The following is an 18,663-nucleotide window of genomic DNA, read 5'->3' as shown; positions in this document are numbered from 1 at the left end:
CTCTCTCATTCTCCTCCCCAACCCACTAATCAGAATGCTCTGTCTACACAGTGATGTCCTTCGCACCAGGGAGGCAACATACTATCCTGGAATCACAGCTGTGACCTCAATCATCTCTAGGCACCCTTTGACTATTTGAATCCCCTACCCCACATATCATTGAGCCTCCCATTGTTCCATGGTCTTCAATCTGGTCATATTCCCTTGAGGAAGCACCACCTTCTCCAGTATTAAGAGGCAGCCCTCAGAATTTGTTCCTAGAAAGAGTTTTGCTAAGCAAGACTCCATAAACCTAAAAGGCTGGGTGAAATGTATTTTGCCTTTCCAAGGCTTGTATTGCTGTGCGTGGAGAGGGGCAAGCCATTCGTTACAACGAGGTGGACTCGTGAATCAAAGACAAACCCCAAAGAGTTAATGGTGCTGTAGCACAGCCTTGTAAATGAAAGGTCTGTAAATCGAGGAACACTCCTGCCAGAGTTTGATGCCCTCACAGATCTGCTGCCTGAGGCAGGTCTGTCCAAAGGTTGCCCGAACCCTCTCTCTGTGTAGGACCTCAGCTGCGGGGTGATTATCTCCCGGAATGTGCTCTCCCTGTAACAGGCATGGACGCTCCGTGGTGCTACCAGCTGTTGTTCAAGTTCCGAGATCCAGATCTTGGTCTCTTCCAGTTGATGCTACTTCCTGTGGACGTGGTTGTCCGGGACACCAGGAGCATCCTGTACTTCCTGCGTGGGCAGAAGATGTGTATTCGACAGGACCAATCAGAAGGTGCTGACTGCCTCAGTTAACTAGCGCAGGAATCAAAAATTGAAACCACCCGAAATAAAAGCCATGGTGCTTGTTATCAACTGGCCTCCTGCTGACTACAGGTGCTGGTCTTTGATTCATTTTCCTTCTCAAACATGCGGAACAATAAGTTGTTACCCAGGTGGGTCAGTCTGAGGTACTGAAGTGACATCTCCTTCCCCCTCTGCATGAACTCACAAGAATCAAACTCCTGAGTTTCGCACACAGTTTGTGACTGCCCCCCCCCCCCAATTCCAGTTGCACACTGCGCCCCACTGCCCTTCAACATGTACCCACGTGACCTACAGCCATGGACTCTCAAAGTCACGCAGAATCGCAAACATGGATGTCCTCATCTTGACTGCAGACTCAGAGATATTACATTTGATTCCCTCATCAAAGTCATCATTTTATGGTAAACACAACTTGGGATCACCTGCAATAGAACATAGAACATCAAGCAGTACAGCAAAGGAACAGGCCCTTCAACCCACATTGTCTGTGCCAACCATGATGACAATTTAAACTAATCCCATCTGCCTGCACATGGTCCGTATCCCTCCCTTCCCTGCCTGTTCACATGCCTGTCGAAATGGCTCTTAAACGTTGCTATTGTATCTGCTTCTGCCACTACCTCTGGCAGTGCCTTCCAGGCACCTAACGCTCTCTATGTAAAAGACTTGCCTCATAAATCTCCTTCAAACCTTCTCCCCTCCTGCTTTAAAGCTATGCCCTTTAGTATTTGATATTTCCACCCTGAGGAAAAGACTCTGACTCTCTATCCTATCTCTGCCTCTCACAATTTAATATACATTAATTTTATAAAGTTATAGTGCTACAGATATCCGAGATGAATCTCCAGCCTCCTAGCTGACCCATGTTCCACTAAATGCTGAAGTTCATTGATGGGTCCACTCCAACAATTTGGCTGCCTCTAGGGGTCAACAGGACCCCAATCTATCTGTCGGGATGCCGTCACCCTCTTTGCAAGTCAGTGAATTAAGGAAAATTAACAAACATTTAGTAACGTTTCCTACGCAGAAGGACGGAGGTCACAGGAATCTCTGAGGTGCTTCGGCCAGGCAGATGTGAACATCTGCTGCACAGAAGCACTCCTGCAGTGTGCAGCTGTGACCCTCAGGGACAGTCTATGGACACCAAGTGACTCATTGCCCAGTTACAGTCACGAAGGGGGTATCGATGCAATGCACTCCACCAATTATCTGGCTGGATGTAAGATTCTATGTGATGCTCTAAAGATGCAAAAAGAACACTGAGCATTCTCAAGCAGTGTGTCATTGTGTGTACATTTTTATCACTGTGTGAATTTATGTGTTTTGACGGTGTGCCAGTATGTGTTGTGTGAGTGTCTGGCAGTGTAACACTATCCTCGAAAAATTCCCTTACTGTAGAGATTTTAATTAGAGTGTGACTCAGTCTGTAAAGATTAGTGTGTGTACCAGTACATCAGTGAATTTGAGTAAGTCACTGTGTCAGTGCTTAGAGTCATGGCGTGGAAACAGTCCCTTCAGCCCAACTCGTACATGCTGACCAAGTTGCCTATCTGAGCTAGTTCCATTTGCCTGCGTTTGGCCCATATCCCTCTAAATCTTTGTATCCATGGACCTATCCAAATGCCTTTTAAACATAGTAATTGTACCCACCTCTACAGCTCCCTCTGGCAGCTCGCTCCATGTACCCACCACCCTCTGTGTAAAAGAGCTGCCTCTCAGATCCCTTTCAAATCTTTCCCCTCTTACGGTAAACCTATTCCCTCTAGTTTTGGATTCCTCTACCCTGGGGAAAGACACTGTGACCATTCACCTTATCTACACCCTCATGGTTTTATAAACCTCTATAATGTCACCCCTCAGCCTCCTTTGTTCCAGGGAAAACAGTCCCGGCCTATCCAGTCCCTCCTTGTAAGCCAAGCCCTCCAGTCCCGGCAACATCTTCAATAATCTTTTGTTGCACCCTCCAGTTTAATGACATCCTTGTTTGTGTTAATTTTCCATCTTTTCTTATGAGGTAGGAGGAGGCCATTTGGCCCATCCTGTTTATGCTAGTCTCAGAGCAATCCCACCCACCCAGTTATTTCCCTGTGACTTAGTCTTTCACATATACCCATCTCCTGCCCCCCCTGCCCCCCCCGCAAAGTAACCCAAAGTTGCAGCAGCCAACTAACCCACCAGCACATCTTTGGGATGTGGGAGGAAATGGAAGCACCCAGGGGAAACCCACACGATCACAGGGAGAACATGCAAACTCCTCACAGACAGCACCGGAGGTCAGGCTCGAACCTGGGTCTCTGGAGCTGTGAGGCAGCTGCACTACCTGCTGTGGCACTATATCGGTGTGCTGTATCTGTGTCACTTGGTTTTATATCATTTTGTGTTCATGTCACTGACATGTCATGTCAGCTATATCACTTTTGTCAGTCTGTGCTTGAGCTAGTTGATCAGTCTGTCTGTGTTGCTGTTTGAATTACCTGACACATTGTGGGTTTAAGCAGTGTATGTTGGTGCGTTACAGTCTGTGTTCACGTCGCAGTGTGAACAGCTCAGGAGGTGCGCAGTGCTGCCTATTTTAGGATTTCGGGACTGAAATGTATATGTCACGGACTGGAACGCACTGTCAACCGTTTCCAGATTGTCCTGCGTCACTCCAGAAATGACACCACACAATTCCCGATGTGGGACACACTCGTGCAACTGATGTGCTGTCCGTGCTAGGTACGCATGGATTACACATTCCCCACGGAACGCGCCTTTTGCAGCATTCCAGGGAAATTAGATCAGGTTGTCCTGGGAGTGACCATCGCTGAACGGTTATGTTTTCACACACAGTGCCGGTCTGCAGCCCACTGAGGTGAGTTACCTTTTAACCTTCTGATCCCATGGTCCCAGCTCTTCTCTCCAAAATGAGGCCTCCCCCACCAACAACAGTTCATCCCAGGTTCCAAATTCCTGACAACAACCCCCCTACCCCACCCCCTCAATCAGCCAACGTCCCAAACCCCTAACCCACCTGTCAGCCCAAGTCCTGATCCAACCCCCAGCCACTGGTCTCACCACAACCCTCTGAACCCCTCCCACACAACTATCTCCTCCACAGTTATCACGCCTGGATCCAACACCCACCCCGCCTCCTTCTCTCCCACTCAGTGGAGGCCATGACCCTCAGTCGACCTCCCCAAACTCCTGCCGGATACCTGACCACTGACCCAACCCCGGGCTCCGATTTGCCCCAGGACTGCCAACCCTTTCTCTGCCCAGCACCAACACCCCCCCACCTAACCTGGGTCCCAGGCAGTGTGTAAAAATGTGCCGCATTACTGTACCCCGCCATGGCTGCTACTGAATTTAACACCAGTTGGTCCTTGACTGGAGAACTAGTTACCATGGTACGACTCTGGCAAGCTGGTGTATCTACCACTGTGCACTATAATGGCTCGGCCATTGTGTCTAGTTGTTTCTTTGCTTTGTTCAATTGAGAGTGCACTATGTGTTTATAAGAGTGTGGCTCTGTCTTTTCATTTATATTTCATGTATCAGTGTGTTTATATCAGAGAGCTATTGTCCAGTTCCATATATTTCTCATCTTCTGGATGTACATATCAAAGTATCATTGCGTGTTTATATCAGGGTGTTCCCTTTGACTAAGCAACTTTACCCAGTGGTGTGTGCTTTTATCATTGATATCAGTGTGTCATTATGCCATAATGTGTGAGCTAATGTCATTAGTAATAGTGTGTCACTTCATGTGATGATATTACTATTAATATCAGTTTGTGTCGATATTATTAGTGTGTCAGTGTTCCAGCATCATTAGTATCAGGATTTACTTTTTAGATTATATTAGTAGTGGTGTGCTGCTTTGTGTGTGTAATTATCTCACTGCTGTTAGTGTGTCACTGTGTGTGTGGTTATATCACTACTATTAATGTTGGTGTGTACTGGCATTACAGGGAATGCCAGTAAAATTATTGCTGTGTCATTGTGTTTGCAAGTATCATTACCGGTAGTGTTTCACAATGTCAGTACTAATACTGTTACTATTCATGTGTCACTGGGTATGTGCTAGTAATTACTATTCAAACGTCACCATGTCTGATGTCACTACTATTATTGTGTCTCTTTTGTACTAATCTTATTAATTAGTAGATTACATTGGTAGATTGGTTTGTTATTGCCACATGTACCGAGGTGCAGTGAAAAACTTATCTTGCATACCGTCCATACTGATCCATTCGTTACAACAGTGCATTGAAGTAATACAAGGTAAAACAATAACAGAGTGCTTTCAAGCTTTTGTATCTTCTGCCCGATGGGAGGGGGAAGAAGAGAGAATGTCCGGGGTGGGTGGGGTATTTGATTATGCTGGCTGCTTTACCAAGGCAGCGAGAAGTATAGACAGAGTCCATGGAGGGGAGGCTGGTTTCCGTGATGTGCTGAGCTGTGTCCACAACTCTCTGCAGTTTCTTGCTGTCATGGGCAGAGCAGTTGCCATACCAAGCCGTGATGCATCCTGATTGGATGCTTTCTATGGTTCATCGATAAAAATTGGTGAAGCTCAAAAGAAACATGTCAAATTTCTTTAGCCTCCCGAGGAAGTAGAAGCACTGGTGAGCTTTCTTGGCTGTGGCGTCTATGTAGTTGGACCAGGACAGGCTGTTGGTGATGTTCACTCCTAGGAACTTGAAACTCTCAACCCTCTTGACCTCAGCACCGTTGATGTAGACAGATGTATGTGCACTGACCCCCTTTCTGAAGTCAATGACCAGCTCTTTTGTTTTGCTGACATTGAGGGAAAGGTTGTTGTCATGACACCACGTCACTAGGCTCTCTACCTCCTTCCTGTACTCCGACTTATCGTTATTTGTGAATCAGCCCACTGTGGTGGTATCATCTGCAAACTTGCAGATGGAGTTAGATCAGAATCTGGCCACGCAGTTGTGAGTCTATAAGGAGTAGAGTAAGGGGCTGAGGACGCAGCCTTGTGGGGCACCGATGTTGAGAATAATCGTGCCAGAGGTATTGCTGCCTATCCTCACTGATTGCGGTCTGTTGGTTAGGAAGCCAAGGAACCAGATGCAAAGGGAGGTGTTGAGTCCCAGGTTTGTGTCATTATTTGTGTCATTTTGTGTGTGCGTGTATGTGTGTGTGCACTAATATAATTATTAATCTGACAATATGTGTGCTGCTATCATTACTTTTGGTGTGGCAATGTATGTGTGCGAATATGATTACTAGTACTCTGCCACTGATATCATTGTACTAATAGCATTACTGTTACAAGTGTGTGTGTATCATTACAATTAGAGTATCACTGTGTGTGTGCTAATATTCATTTTTGACTGTATGCTGATACCATTTTACTAATGTGTCACTGTGTGCACTAAGATCGTTACCATTAACAGACCGTGATATTTGTGATAATGTCATTCGCTGTGCGTCTGCTAATATACTGGTGAGTCACCGTGCATGTGCTAATATGATTAATATATGTACATGTTCCTCTATGTGTGTACTTCTCTAATTTTGCTGTGTGGCACCGTGTCTGCTAATGTAACCACTATAAGTGGAGCACGTAATGTAATTGCTGTTGGTTTGTCACAAAATGGATGCTAAGATCATTAATATACAGGCATTGTGTGTGCTGGTAAAATACTATTAGTGTATCACCTTGTGTGCAGTAACATCATTACTATTTCTGCTTTATTTCCTATATTTTTCAGGATTATGTTGGTGCTAATATCATTACTGTTAGTTTGTTACTTTGTAAGTGCCATTTACAATCAGCATGACAATGAATGTGTGCAAACATTATTAGTATATAAGACCAGAAGACAAAGGAGCAGAATTCGGCCCATCGAGTCTGCTCTGCCATTCTATCAGGAGCTGATCCATTCTCCCATTTAGCCCCACTCCCCCACCTTCTCACCGTAACCTTTGATGCCCTGGCTACTCAGATACTGATCAATCTCTGCCTTAATATGATATGTTAATATTATTCTCAGTGTTTCACCATGTGCACGAATACCATTACCAGAAGCATGTCACTGTGTGTGATATCGTTACTATTAATGCACCATCCTGTTTGTGATAATGTTATTCCTAAAAGTGTTTCATTGTGAACGTGCTAAGGTCATTACTATTAATGTGTCTCTCTGAGTGTGATGGTATGATTACTGTAGTAAACATATCATCACACTCAGAGCAGCTGTGAGCACTCAAGTCATTTCCATTAGTGTGCCACTATGTGTGAATATAATCTGTCATGGTTTGTGTGCTGGCATGATGACTATTAGAGTGTTCCTCTGTGTGTGATAATATTATTAATATTGATGAATTGCTGTGTCTCCTAATAACATTGCTATTCGTGTGAGAATGTGTGTGCTTATATCATTACTGTTAGTGATACCGTTAGCCAATTAGTATGTTACTGTGCGAATGCTTTATATTGTGTCACTTTGTGTGTGTGTGTGTGTGTGTGTGTGTGTGTGTGTGTGTGTGTGTGTGCGTGCGCGCGTGTGCGTGCTGATAGGGTTATGATTACGTATCATGGTGTGAGTTCTGAGGTCATTTCTGTGTGCATGCTCCAATCACTAACGGTAGTGTGTCACTAGGTACGTACTGTATCAATTTGAAGGCATCCTCACAGCCTCCTTGAGTAGGTGAGTTGTTGTCATTGACTCACCGGAACCCCTGTCACTGCTCAAATGATCAGAGAATCATACGGGAAGGGACCAAGCCTTTGACTCTCTGACATGTCCACGTGGAGGCAAAGCAGAAGGAGCAAGCAATAATCTACCACTTGACCCAGCTGGGGAGGAGTGTACAGATCCCACATAGGACCCTCGCTATCTCAGCACCCAGAGAAATGGAAGCAAGTACCCTCAGCCTGTGAAGAAGATAACCAATTCTATTGGCGTATAGTGACAATATCTACACATGTGCTAGTGTTGTCACTTTGAGTGCCTCACTGTGTGTGTGTGATATTGATAGAACAATTGCAGTGTTCTTCTGTGCATTGTAACTATTAATATATCTGTGTGTGTGATTCGGATTACTGTGCATGCTAACATATTGCTTTTACTATGCAATTCACTGTGTTCTAATATCATTACTAGTTGTGTGTCAATGTGTAGGTGCCAATATCATTGCTATTAGAATGTCACTGTGTGCTATTGCCACTGCTGTTACTGTCACCTGGCAACGTACTAACGCCATCACTGTTAGATTGTTGCTGTGTTCCAATATCATCACCATTAGTGTATCACTTTGTACATACTAATAACATTAGTAACACTGTATCTCTCAGTGTGTGCTGATATCATTCATATATAGCATGTCACAATGTGTGTTCCAGTGTTAATATTTGAGTGTCACTGTGTGAGTTTTTATCGTTACTTTGAGTATGTCACTCTGTGTGCTATTGTCACTGTGCATGTGTTCCTGTTATTCCTTTAATGTGTCATCTTGCGTGTGCTAATATTATTTCAATTAACATCTTGCTGTGTATTATGATTATTAATATCTTTGTGAATGCCATTCCCAATAGTGTCTAAATGGAACATTACTCTTAGTGTGCTGCTGTGTATGTACTAAATCATCGGCAAAAGGTCATCGTTCTGTGTTCATATCATTCCTATTAATGTGTCACTGGATGTGTGTGTTTACGGGATACTGTGTGTCATTATCTTTGCCATTTATGTGGTTCTGTTTGTGCAAATATCATTATTCATGTGTTTCTGTGTGTGTGTGTGTGTGTGTGTGTGTGTGTGTGTGTGTGTGTGTGTTATCAATAATATAATACGTCACTATGGTACTGAAAGTCTTTAGTACTTGTATAATATATGTGCAAATAACACTGTTTGTGCTTCAAGTCAGAGTTTATTGCCATGTGCACAAGTACGGTGAGGCACAGGTACAATGAAAAACTTGCAGCGGCATCACAGGCACGTAGGTACAGACAACACACAGACTATAAATTATACATAAATTTTACAAGACAGTGAAGAGAGAGAAAGAGAAGACTGTGCAAAAACAGGACATTAAAAAAGACACACTCAAAAGTCCATGGTAGTGCATGGAATTTAATCCCCATTAGTGGCAGCCTGTAAGGTACTGATGCCGTCACTAATAGATTGTCGCTCTGTTTCAATGTTATTACTATTAGTCTGTGTGTATGTGGTAACAGTAAAATTGGTGTCCTGCTATTTTCATTATAACCTGGAGCTAATTACTGGGTTATAGTTTATATTTTTACATCAGGGTGTCACTGTAACAATCTGCTGGAGGAACTCAGCGGGTCGAGTAGCATCTGTGGGAAGAAGGAAACTGTGGACATTTCAGGTCAAAACCTGGCATCAGGGCTGAGAGTGGACAGGCGAGTGGAAAGGAAAATTCCTCTCCCCCCCACAGATGCTGCTCGACCCGCTGAGTCCCTCCAGCAGATTGTTTGTTGCTCCAGATTCCAGCATCTGCAGTCTCTTGTGCCTTCTCTGTCACTGTGTTTGTCTCTGTGTGAATGTTTACACAGCTCCTTCATTGTGTCGCTGTATCCATGCACGTCAGTGTGTCAGTGAGTTTGTCTCTCTCACGGGCCTGGATGTTGGAGTCAGTGTTTAGACGCCGCCCCTTCTATGAAATTTGCATTTAAATACCGTCCCATTGTGGGGTTGGGTGAGATGCAGAACAAGACCCACTAAAGTGCAGGCAATCTGTCGAACAAACCCCTCACCGTCACTTAAACCTGTCAAAATGATGTACCGAAGAATTTCTCTGATGTTGGGCATCATTCCAAGACTATTAAAAATATTGCAACTATTAACAAAATTAAAATATGATTTTCTTCAAAAATAATTGGAATCACCAAACCACACAGGCAACGTTAGAACCCAGTCAGAAGAAAAATAAACAAACTAAAACCGTGAACGTAAATGATGTGAAACTTCACTTTATCCTCAGCAGCTGCTATTCTCCATTGGAGTGAATAGCAACTCTGTATCTGCACCCATTAAATCTGGCCCGGTTTGTTTAGCAGATCTCCTTGCCCAGGAGCTGGGGAATTGCCTTGACTTCCGTTCTGTCGCTTGGTTCCACTTCGTGAACTGTACCGGAGCAACAGGCGGCCCCTGAACGGTACTCCTGCAGTTACTGAGAGTTGCGCAGACAACAGCCAAAAGTTCCCCACAAAATCTGGGTCTTTGTGACATTATTCCTGTTGATGGTACAGAGCAGCTGTGTAGCAATATGCTTCTCTGAATTTTAACAGTCGCTGCGCTGTATGAATTATTAGCACTGTGTTGCCATATGAGTTCTATCAATTAGGCTGTGTGTTTATGAGGTGTCAGTGTGCGTCTTAAGATCATTTGTTGTGAACATTGCCATCAGCTTGCTCTTCCGCCAGTACCCATGGCTTATTTCTTGGCACTTGTGGGACGGGTTGAACTGGACCTCCTGGAATCACTGTCAATCCTCCCCAGTTTAGCCATTGCAGGAGGTGGAAGCCAGATGTGTGTACCCTCACTCCAGAGAGGCAAAGCAGGCTCCAAGTGACGAGTTTGCTCGTACTTATACAACACAGCACGCAAGTATCATTACAACTTATGTGAAACAATGTGCAAATATCATCAGTACTCATGTGCCGTTGTAAATGTTCTATCATCTAACAGCTTCCAGCTGTCTGGGGCTTTTGAATTTTTTTAAAGAAAATGTTTCTGATAAAGAATATTTAAAAAAATTGTTGAAATGGATTTAATTTTTTAAACATAAAAAGGCAAATTTAGTTTTAAAAACTTCAGTAACAGATAATTAAAATACTTAAACTTTATTATAGTAACAGATAATTTAAAATATTGAAATAAAACAACATAACCCAGACACTGTGTTAGCAACCCCATTGTATGCAGCCTCTCTCCTCCACAGTCTCCGCACCACTACTGGGCTCACTGATTGTAACAACTGAGGGGAGAGGTTGGTGCATCTGACCTCCTGTTCCTCTTGGCCTTCCACCTTTGGCCAAGTGTGCGTGGATGTCTGAGTGAGTGCTGGAGGCAGAGACTCTCACAGCATTCAAGTGTCTAGACTAGGAAAGTTATGGACCAAGTGCTGGTAAACAGGATTAGTTCAGATAGGTACTTGATGAGCAGCATGGACAAGATGGGCCAAAGGTCCTGTTTCTGTGCTGTAAGACTCTTTGACAAACTTTGAGAATGAATGACAGGCAACTCAATCCCACAGACTATCACGTCACTGAGAACGCCTGTATCAGTGTCTACCTGTGTAGGCTTCTGTCAGTCTTAGCTTGGTGATAGGTGTGGTGTGCCAGCGTGTGTGTGTATAAAACTGGCTTGATAGTGTGCATAACCAGAGATATGCTCAGATATTAAATCCCACCCAAACACATATTCTGTGTCCACACTTGAGCTGAACTGGAGGCATTTACAGAATACACTCACTCTGCTGCACAGACGTTGATCTGGAGCAGAGGACACGTGCGGGAAGACTGAGTAAATCATCCTGACCTGGGTAAGGTACTGGGTCAGGCTGGCACAGCACAGCCCTACCCTACCCAAGCCCAAACATTCCATCAGTCCAGCCCAACCCAACCCAACCCAGCCCAGCCCAGCACATGGAGCTGGACCTCATCAGGAAACCAGCCTCTACACATTAACATCAATGAGTCACTATATTGGTTTATATTGTGGTGTACTGATAATTGGATGTCTCTGTGAGTAACCTTTGTGTTTATTTCTATTAGTGTGTACCTGTTTGCTTCTGTTGACACCTCCACACCTCCCAAACCAGGAGGCAGGCTGCAGATTTGTACTGTTGGTGGATGGGAACAATGGAATATCCAGATGGGTTGATTATTCTCTCCATGGGAACTGATATGTTAATGTCAGTAGGGATTAAGGAATCTCAAACTGGATCAGTTTGCGCCTTTAACGTAATAACTAAAACTGAAAGACATCAGTTGGACTAAACAGTTTGTTGCATGGCCTGATCCAACAAACAGGAGTATTTGATACCTTAAACAGGGTTTGGTGTGGTTCAATATACTGTTGGCAGGTTAAACAGTCATTTTATCTTCATTGTTCAAGATGTGTGGAGCTTTACTGCAATGATCACTGAAATATTCATTCATGACTCAGCCATGATTACTGCAACATTATTGCAATATTTATTGCATGTGTTGACATGCAGTAATCATTGCAACACACCCTCTGCATTTATAGCACCAACAGGTGTTAGGAATGACTGTAAACCTGAGATAGCACAAGCACAAGATTATGGCAGATGAGGAGAGATTGCAGGGGTTTATTCTCACTGGAACATAGGAAGCTGAGGGATGACCCTACAGAGGTTTACAAGATTCTGAAGGGCAGTGATAAGATAGATAATTAAAATCTTTTTCCTGGGGCCGGGGAGTCTAAAACTAGAGGGCACAGGTTTAAGGTGAGAGGGGAGAAATTTAATGGAGATCTGAGGGGCAAGTTTTTGACACAGAGGGAGGTGAATACCTGGAACAAGCTGCCAGAGGGGGTGGTGGAGGCAGATACAATTACAACATTTAAAAGGTGTTTGGACAGGTACTGGATAGGAAGGGTGCAGAGGGATAGCGGCCTAATGTGGGCAAGTGGGGTTAGCCTAGGTAATCAACACATTCAGCATGGATGCGGTGGGCTGTAAGGCCCTGTTTCTGGGCTGTATTTTTCTATGATTCTGTGAAAAAAAGAGCATCTCGTCTCTTCCACAACTGGGTGACTCTTTGCTTTTAAACAGACACACCAAGTTTTCCCAGAAAAGGAAACACCCTCTCCACATCCATCCTGCCAAGTGCCCTAAGGATCTTATGTTCCAATCAAGTCCCCTCTCAGTCTTCTAAACACCCGGGGATCCAACCCCAGCCCGTCCAACCCTTCCTCTGTAGACATCCCGATCAACTAGAGCCATCTACTGCCTTCACTCTAAGAACCGCAGTACGTACTTGCCTGACTTGGTCTGGTGAGACTCCTAGAAAGAAGGCAGTGGGTTTCTGACCCACTCTGCAGGCTTGAGCACGCTATCTAGGCCTATGTTCTGCCCTTTGGGTAGATATAAAGAAGGTCCCGTGGCTCAGAAGAAGAGCAGGAGAATTCTACCTGGTCCACAAGCCCAGGAGATCTCTGCCCCCTCACACCAAGTTTTTGATTGAAAGGAACTATCTGCGAACCGTCAGAGTGCTGCATCACATATCATCATTGTCCTATCAAGAGAAGAATCTGCATTCTTTGGAGTTTAGAAGAATTAGGGGATGACCTTATTCAAATGTGTAAGATCCCGAGGAAGCTTGACAGGGTAGATGTTGAGATGTTTTCACCAGAGGGAGAGTCTTGAAAAAGGGGGACATAGTTTCAAGATAAGGGGGCAGTTGTTGAAAACTGAGATAGGTCGAAAGTTCTTCCCTCAGAGGAGAGTGAATCTCTGGAATTCCCTGCCCCCGCAGGGGGTGGAGGTCAGATCATTAGATATATTTAAGGTGGAGATAGATAAATATTGGAAAAATGGAGGAATTGAGGTGATGGGGAACTGGCACAGAAGAGGAGTTGAGGCCAGCATAGATCAGCCATGATCATATTGGATGGCGGGGCAGGATAGAGGGGCCGAGTGGTCTACTATCCTGCTCTTATTTCCTTCTGTACATGGGAGCCTGCTGAGTGCAAACTGGTTATCGCATGTCAGTAGGAAGCACATCTCCAAGTGATTTCTGTCGAGATGCGAGCTCATGGGATTGTGGAAGGTGTTGCAGAGACTTCACTGCACAAAACCCCCGTGTTTCACTTGCATTTAACTGGAATCTCTGTTTCTTCCCAAAGATCTACCCTGCGGCGAGCAACGTGAATCCCGGCCTGGGCTCAATGAACAGTTACATGAGCATGAACTCCATGGGGTCGGTTGGGAACCTGTCACCTGCCTCACTCAACATGTCCTACACCAACCTGAGCCCCCCGCTCTCGGTCCTGCCGTCCACAGTCAGCCCGATAACCAACGGGCTCTCGTCGGTGCAGAGCTCCATCAGCCCGGGCGTCGGGCCTCCTGGAGGGCAGACTGCCCCCATCAACTCAGTCTCCCCTTACCAGACCGTGAACCAGCCTCTGGCCTCCTTGGCATACTCTCCAGGGTTGAGCAGGGGTAAAGAAGCCAAGCCCTACAGGAGGAATTTCAGTCATGCCAAGCCTCCCTACTCCTACATCTCTCTGATCACCATGGCCATTCAACAAGCCCCCAGCAAGATGCTGACCCTCAACGAGATCTATCAGTGGATTATGGACCTCTTCCCATACTACAGGGACAACCAGCAGCGGTGGCAAAATTCCATCCGCCACTCGCTCTCCTTCAATGACTGCTTTGTCAAAGTGCCCCGCTCTCCGGATAAGCCGGGGAAGGGCTCCTACTGGGCCCTGCACCCGGATTCGGGCAACATGTTCGAGAACGGCTGCTACCTGCGCCGTCAGAAGCGCTTCAAGTGTCAGAAGGAGAAGCTCGCTTCTCGCCCGGGTCTCGAGCCGGGTTCCAAGGGGCTGGAGGGAGGGCAAGACGGCAAGACCCCAAGTCCCAGCTCGGAGGACGCTGAATCCAGTCAATCGGACACCTCCCCGGGATCGGAAGAGCAGAGGACTCTGACCGAGCTGCGGTGCCAACGGGTGGAGAACACAAACTCGGCGGGTGCAAACTCTCCAGCCTCCTTGCCCCAAACCATGAGCCACCCCCTCCTGTCACCCTCCATGCAGCACCTGCCCGACCTCCAGAGTGAGCTGAAGATGGACCCTCACTACAGCTTCAACCACCCCTTCTCAATCACTAACCTGATGTCCTCTGAACAGTCCCACAAGATGGACCTGAAGCTCTACGAGCAGCCTCTTCACTACAGTAACACGTACAACTCGCTGTTGGGCAAGACCGGCTTCGAAACTCCCGGTCCAATCAACGACTCCGGTTCCTATTATCAGGTGATGTACAACAGGTCTGTCCTCAACACATCATAATGGCAGCTTGCACATGGCCCAGAGCCTGGAAGTGCCATCCATTCCCTGTACTAAACCTCTAGAACTCTTTACCCGCTTTCTGTTCACCAGGGAGTCACTAACGCCACCGTCCCTCCACCCATCCCTCCCTGACAAGAACACAAGAAAATGGGAGGAGGCCACTCGGCCCCTCAATCCTGTCCCTGTTATTCAATAGGCTCATGGTTGATCTCCCGCTCTCAACTCCTGTGTTTCAGTTCCCCATAACCCTCAATTCCCTGAACTTCATAATATTCATCTGTCTCCACCTTAAATGCTTTGCCTCCATTACACTCGGGCAGAGAATTCCAGAGATTCACCATCTGCAGAGAGAAGAAATTTCTACACACCACAGTCTTAAATGTCCAGCCCTTGTAACCAGGTCCCCTTGTTTGTGACTCTCCCACTGATGGAAGGGAGCGGGTCCATACAACAGGATTCCCATTCCTGAATTTACAGGACGGCAACTTTGAGGCAGGATCCCTGACTTAGGGCAGATCCTCAAAGGCACAATCCCCAGGAGAAGGATCCTTGGGATTGGAATGCCAGAGGCATGGTTCATGAGACTGGATCTCTGCGGCGGGGTCACCTTTTGATTGGCTGACACACATTGGGATTTCAAACCCGGTAGTGAGATTGGGGTCAGACTTGTCTTCCTGAGTGCACTTCTGGGGAGGAAGGTTGGGAACAGATTGGGAAGAGCCGTTGACAAGATCTGTCCCTCCCACTGCTCAAATACTGACTTGGAAATGATACAAGAAGTAGCGGTGGGAGTTGACCACACAGGTCCTCAAACCTGCTCTGCTGATCAGTAAGCTCAGAGCTCATCCGAGCCCCAGTTCCCCATAACCCTTGACTAACCAGTAAAATGCTCCTGAGATTCAGATATCAATAAATCCTGGGATTTATCAGCAAGAAAACCTTCAAGTGTCTTCAAGAAGGATGTACTGGCCCAGGTGACCCCTCCCCCAAACTGTGGCTGGGAAACGATTGTTGAGGGATGCTCTCTATGAACCTTTGGGTGGATTGGAGGGTGCTTCAGCTGTGAGGGCACCCTCTCACCACCCCCAACACCAATTCATTACCTTGTAATCGACCCGCTCCAGGCAGACCCCCCAATGAGTAAGCTTCCTCCTGAATGGAGATTGCTCAGTGAATCCAACAGGTCCAATATTCCCATCCCATTGTGTTCCTCACCCCATCAAGGCCACTGCCCCTAATCCTACCAGCAGGAATTTCCTGAGGTTGGATCTCACACTGGAGATATTGTTTAGATAAATCAGCAATGATAGCTTGGGGAATCCAGAACCGGGGCACATAACTTCAGAATAAAGGATTTTCCATTTAAACTTAAAGATGAGGAGGGTTGAGAATCTCTGGAATTTTCCATCCCAGAGTACTGTGGATGTTGAGGGTTACTGGTTAGGATGCTTTGTTGGCTTTGGGTTTGGAGGTGAAAGTCAGCCTGACACGCAGTTTTTAATAATATTATATGCATTATAATAATATTTATTTGGGTTCTGCTTATTTGTCCCCATTGTTACACATAACACAACCGTTCGCCAACAAGCAAAGAATAAAATTCCTGGGACCCCTTGAACTGTATCCCAGCTTCAAAGAATGTCCCTGAAGCTGTAACCCCTGAAATTGTATCCCAGTAATAGTCAATATTTCTCAAAGTGTATTCTGGTAATATTTAACTTCCCTGGAATCGTCTCCGAGTCTCGGTCAGCACCTCTGGGACTGTATCATGGCAACAGTCAATATTCCTGGAAATGTACCCTGGTAATATTTTACAACTGTACCTCAGTAACAGGCTGCCTCTCTGGAACTGTACCCCCGGCAATTGTCAAACTGTTTCTCAGCCACAGCAGGTACCTCTGGAACAGCACTCAAGGAACAGTCAACAATGAAACTGTACCCTAATAACAGGAAGCAGCATTGGAACTGTATCCTGGCAACAGCCGGGACCTCAGGAACTGTATCCCAGCAACCATCAGCAACTCTGGAACTGTATCCTGGCAACAGTCGGGACCTCAGGAACTGTATCCCAGCAACCGTCAGCATCTCTGAAACTGTATCCTGGCAACAAGCCGGGACCTCAGGAACTGTATCCCAGCAACCGTCAGCATCTCTGGAACTGTATCCTGGCAACAGTCGGACCTCAGGAACTGTATTCTATCAACAGTCGGCATTTTAGGAACTGTATCCTGGAAACAGGCAGCACCTCAGGAACTGTATCCTGGCAACAGTCGGCATCTCTGGAACTGTACCGAAAGTCGGGTGAAGTTCAGGACAGGCAGAGAGGGAGCCTGGTGGGGGGGAGATTGGACAGCGAATGGAGGGTGGTTGTGAGCAACCCAATCACATATATTTTCAAATTCATTTCAGCTGTAAGAGAACGAGAAGGGGCAGGGCCACCGTGTTGGTATCACCTCTGCAGTTTGAACGTAGAATAGACAGGATTTTGTATCTTTTAGTAATTGGTTTGTGAGGTGTATGTAGATATTGTCTTTCGGCCTAAATGTGTAAAACAGATTGAATTTAATTTTATTAAGCATATTGTAAATCTTTACAGAATGGGTCTGGGTCCTTGAGATTAGTTGCTGTATTCAACATGCTTGTGTTAGCAATGTTTTTCTTTCTTTGTATCTTTAATGTATCTTAGAATAGTTGGTTGAACGTTTTATTTAATTACACATTGAGAGAGGGGAAAGGAGGCCACAATAAAAACCCAAGCAGTATCAGAGCAACCTCCCTCTGACCAGTCCCTACGCCGCACGCACTTTAACTGGAGCCAACAGCATGTGAGTCTAAAGTGAGAGCCAGATGTGATCAGGCCTGGCACTGCGGTACCGTAACCAGGCCTAACACCACAGGTGCTGTAACCAGACCTAACGCCACAGGTACTGTAACTGGGCCTAGTTTTGTAGGTGCTGTACCTGGGCCCACTATGACTAGGCCTCAGACCACAGGCACTATCAGGGGCCTGCTAATGGAGATGCTGTGCCTGGACCCAGTGTCCCACACACCACAAACCGCTGGTTACAGCCCCGGTCCTCAGGCAGATACTGCCGGGTTTGCCAGCTCAGACCGTTGTCTGGCGATGAATGGCCTCCACAGGGAAGCCACCACCGTTCCAGCCTCATGCCCAGCTGTGCTCCACAGGAGGTGAAACGTTGCTCTGTCCCCCAGTGGGTTTTGTTCCCTTCCCTGTTTCGAGCAAGTGAGGATGAAGAAGAATATCAGTGGAGAGTCTTGTCTCTGGCAGGTCATCTGATGCTTCCGACTCCATGTTAAATTTGCCATGACAATTATATTAAAAAAATGAAATTATTTTCAGTACTACTGTCTGATTTGCTTGTTTTCATTCCACAACCTTTCACTCATTGTCATGAGGTGCTTTTCACCCACAAGAATTATACGGGGAATGAGAGAGTCAGACAGAGAGCGAGATAGACTGGGAACGAGACAGTCAGATAGAATGGTCAGGCAGAGAGACAACGCAGAGACACTGGAGAGAGAAACAGAGGGAGGAGACATTCGCAGTGGGTGAGAAAGTCAGGGTGAGGAATGAGCAGACAGGTTGAAGGAGACAAAGGGGGGTAGTTAGAGAAAGGACGTTTCTCCGATACCTCGATGACTGCATTGGTGCTGCTTCCTGCAGCCGTGCAGAACTCATCAATTTTATCACCTTCAGCACTAACTTCCACCCTGCTCTCAAATTCACGTGAACCACTTCTAAGATAAGATCTTTATTAGTCACATGTGCATCGAAACACACAGTGAAATGCACCTTTTGCGTAGAGTGTTCTGGGGGCAGC

At 46.0% G+C, this 18,663-nt stretch overlaps 1 protein-coding gene across 2 annotated transcripts in view; it reads left to right on the top strand.

The window, feature by feature from the left end:
• Positions 1 to 18,140, top strand: part of LOC127586230 (forkhead box protein A2-like) — a 34,785-nt gene extending 16,645 nt beyond the window's left edge. The window contains exons 2-3 of one of the 2 annotated variants that reach the window (XM_052044032.1): positions 13,652 to 14,785; positions 16,705 to 18,140. In XM_052044032.1, the coding sequence (XP_051899992.1) occupies positions 13,652 to 14,785; positions 16,705 to 16,752 (1,182 nt within the window). In that variant the 3' untranslated portion in view covers positions 16,753 to 18,140. Of the gene's footprint in view, positions 1 to 13,651 lie in introns of both variants that reach the window. The other variant, XM_052044034.1, reaches the window with a different exon arrangement.
• The last annotated feature ends 523 nt before the right edge of the window (positions 18,141 to 18,663 follow it).

Source organism: Pristis pectinata, chromosome 35, assembly GCF_009764475.1.
Source record: "Pristis pectinata isolate sPriPec2 chromosome 35, sPriPec2.1.pri, whole genome shotgun sequence".
In the NCBI taxonomy this organism is placed as follows: domain Eukaryota; kingdom Metazoa; phylum Chordata; class Chondrichthyes; order Rhinopristiformes; family Pristidae; genus Pristis; species Pristis pectinata.
The sequence above is the reverse complement of the archived record's forward strand: the minus strand, read 5'-3'. Positions and strand labels throughout refer to the sequence as shown.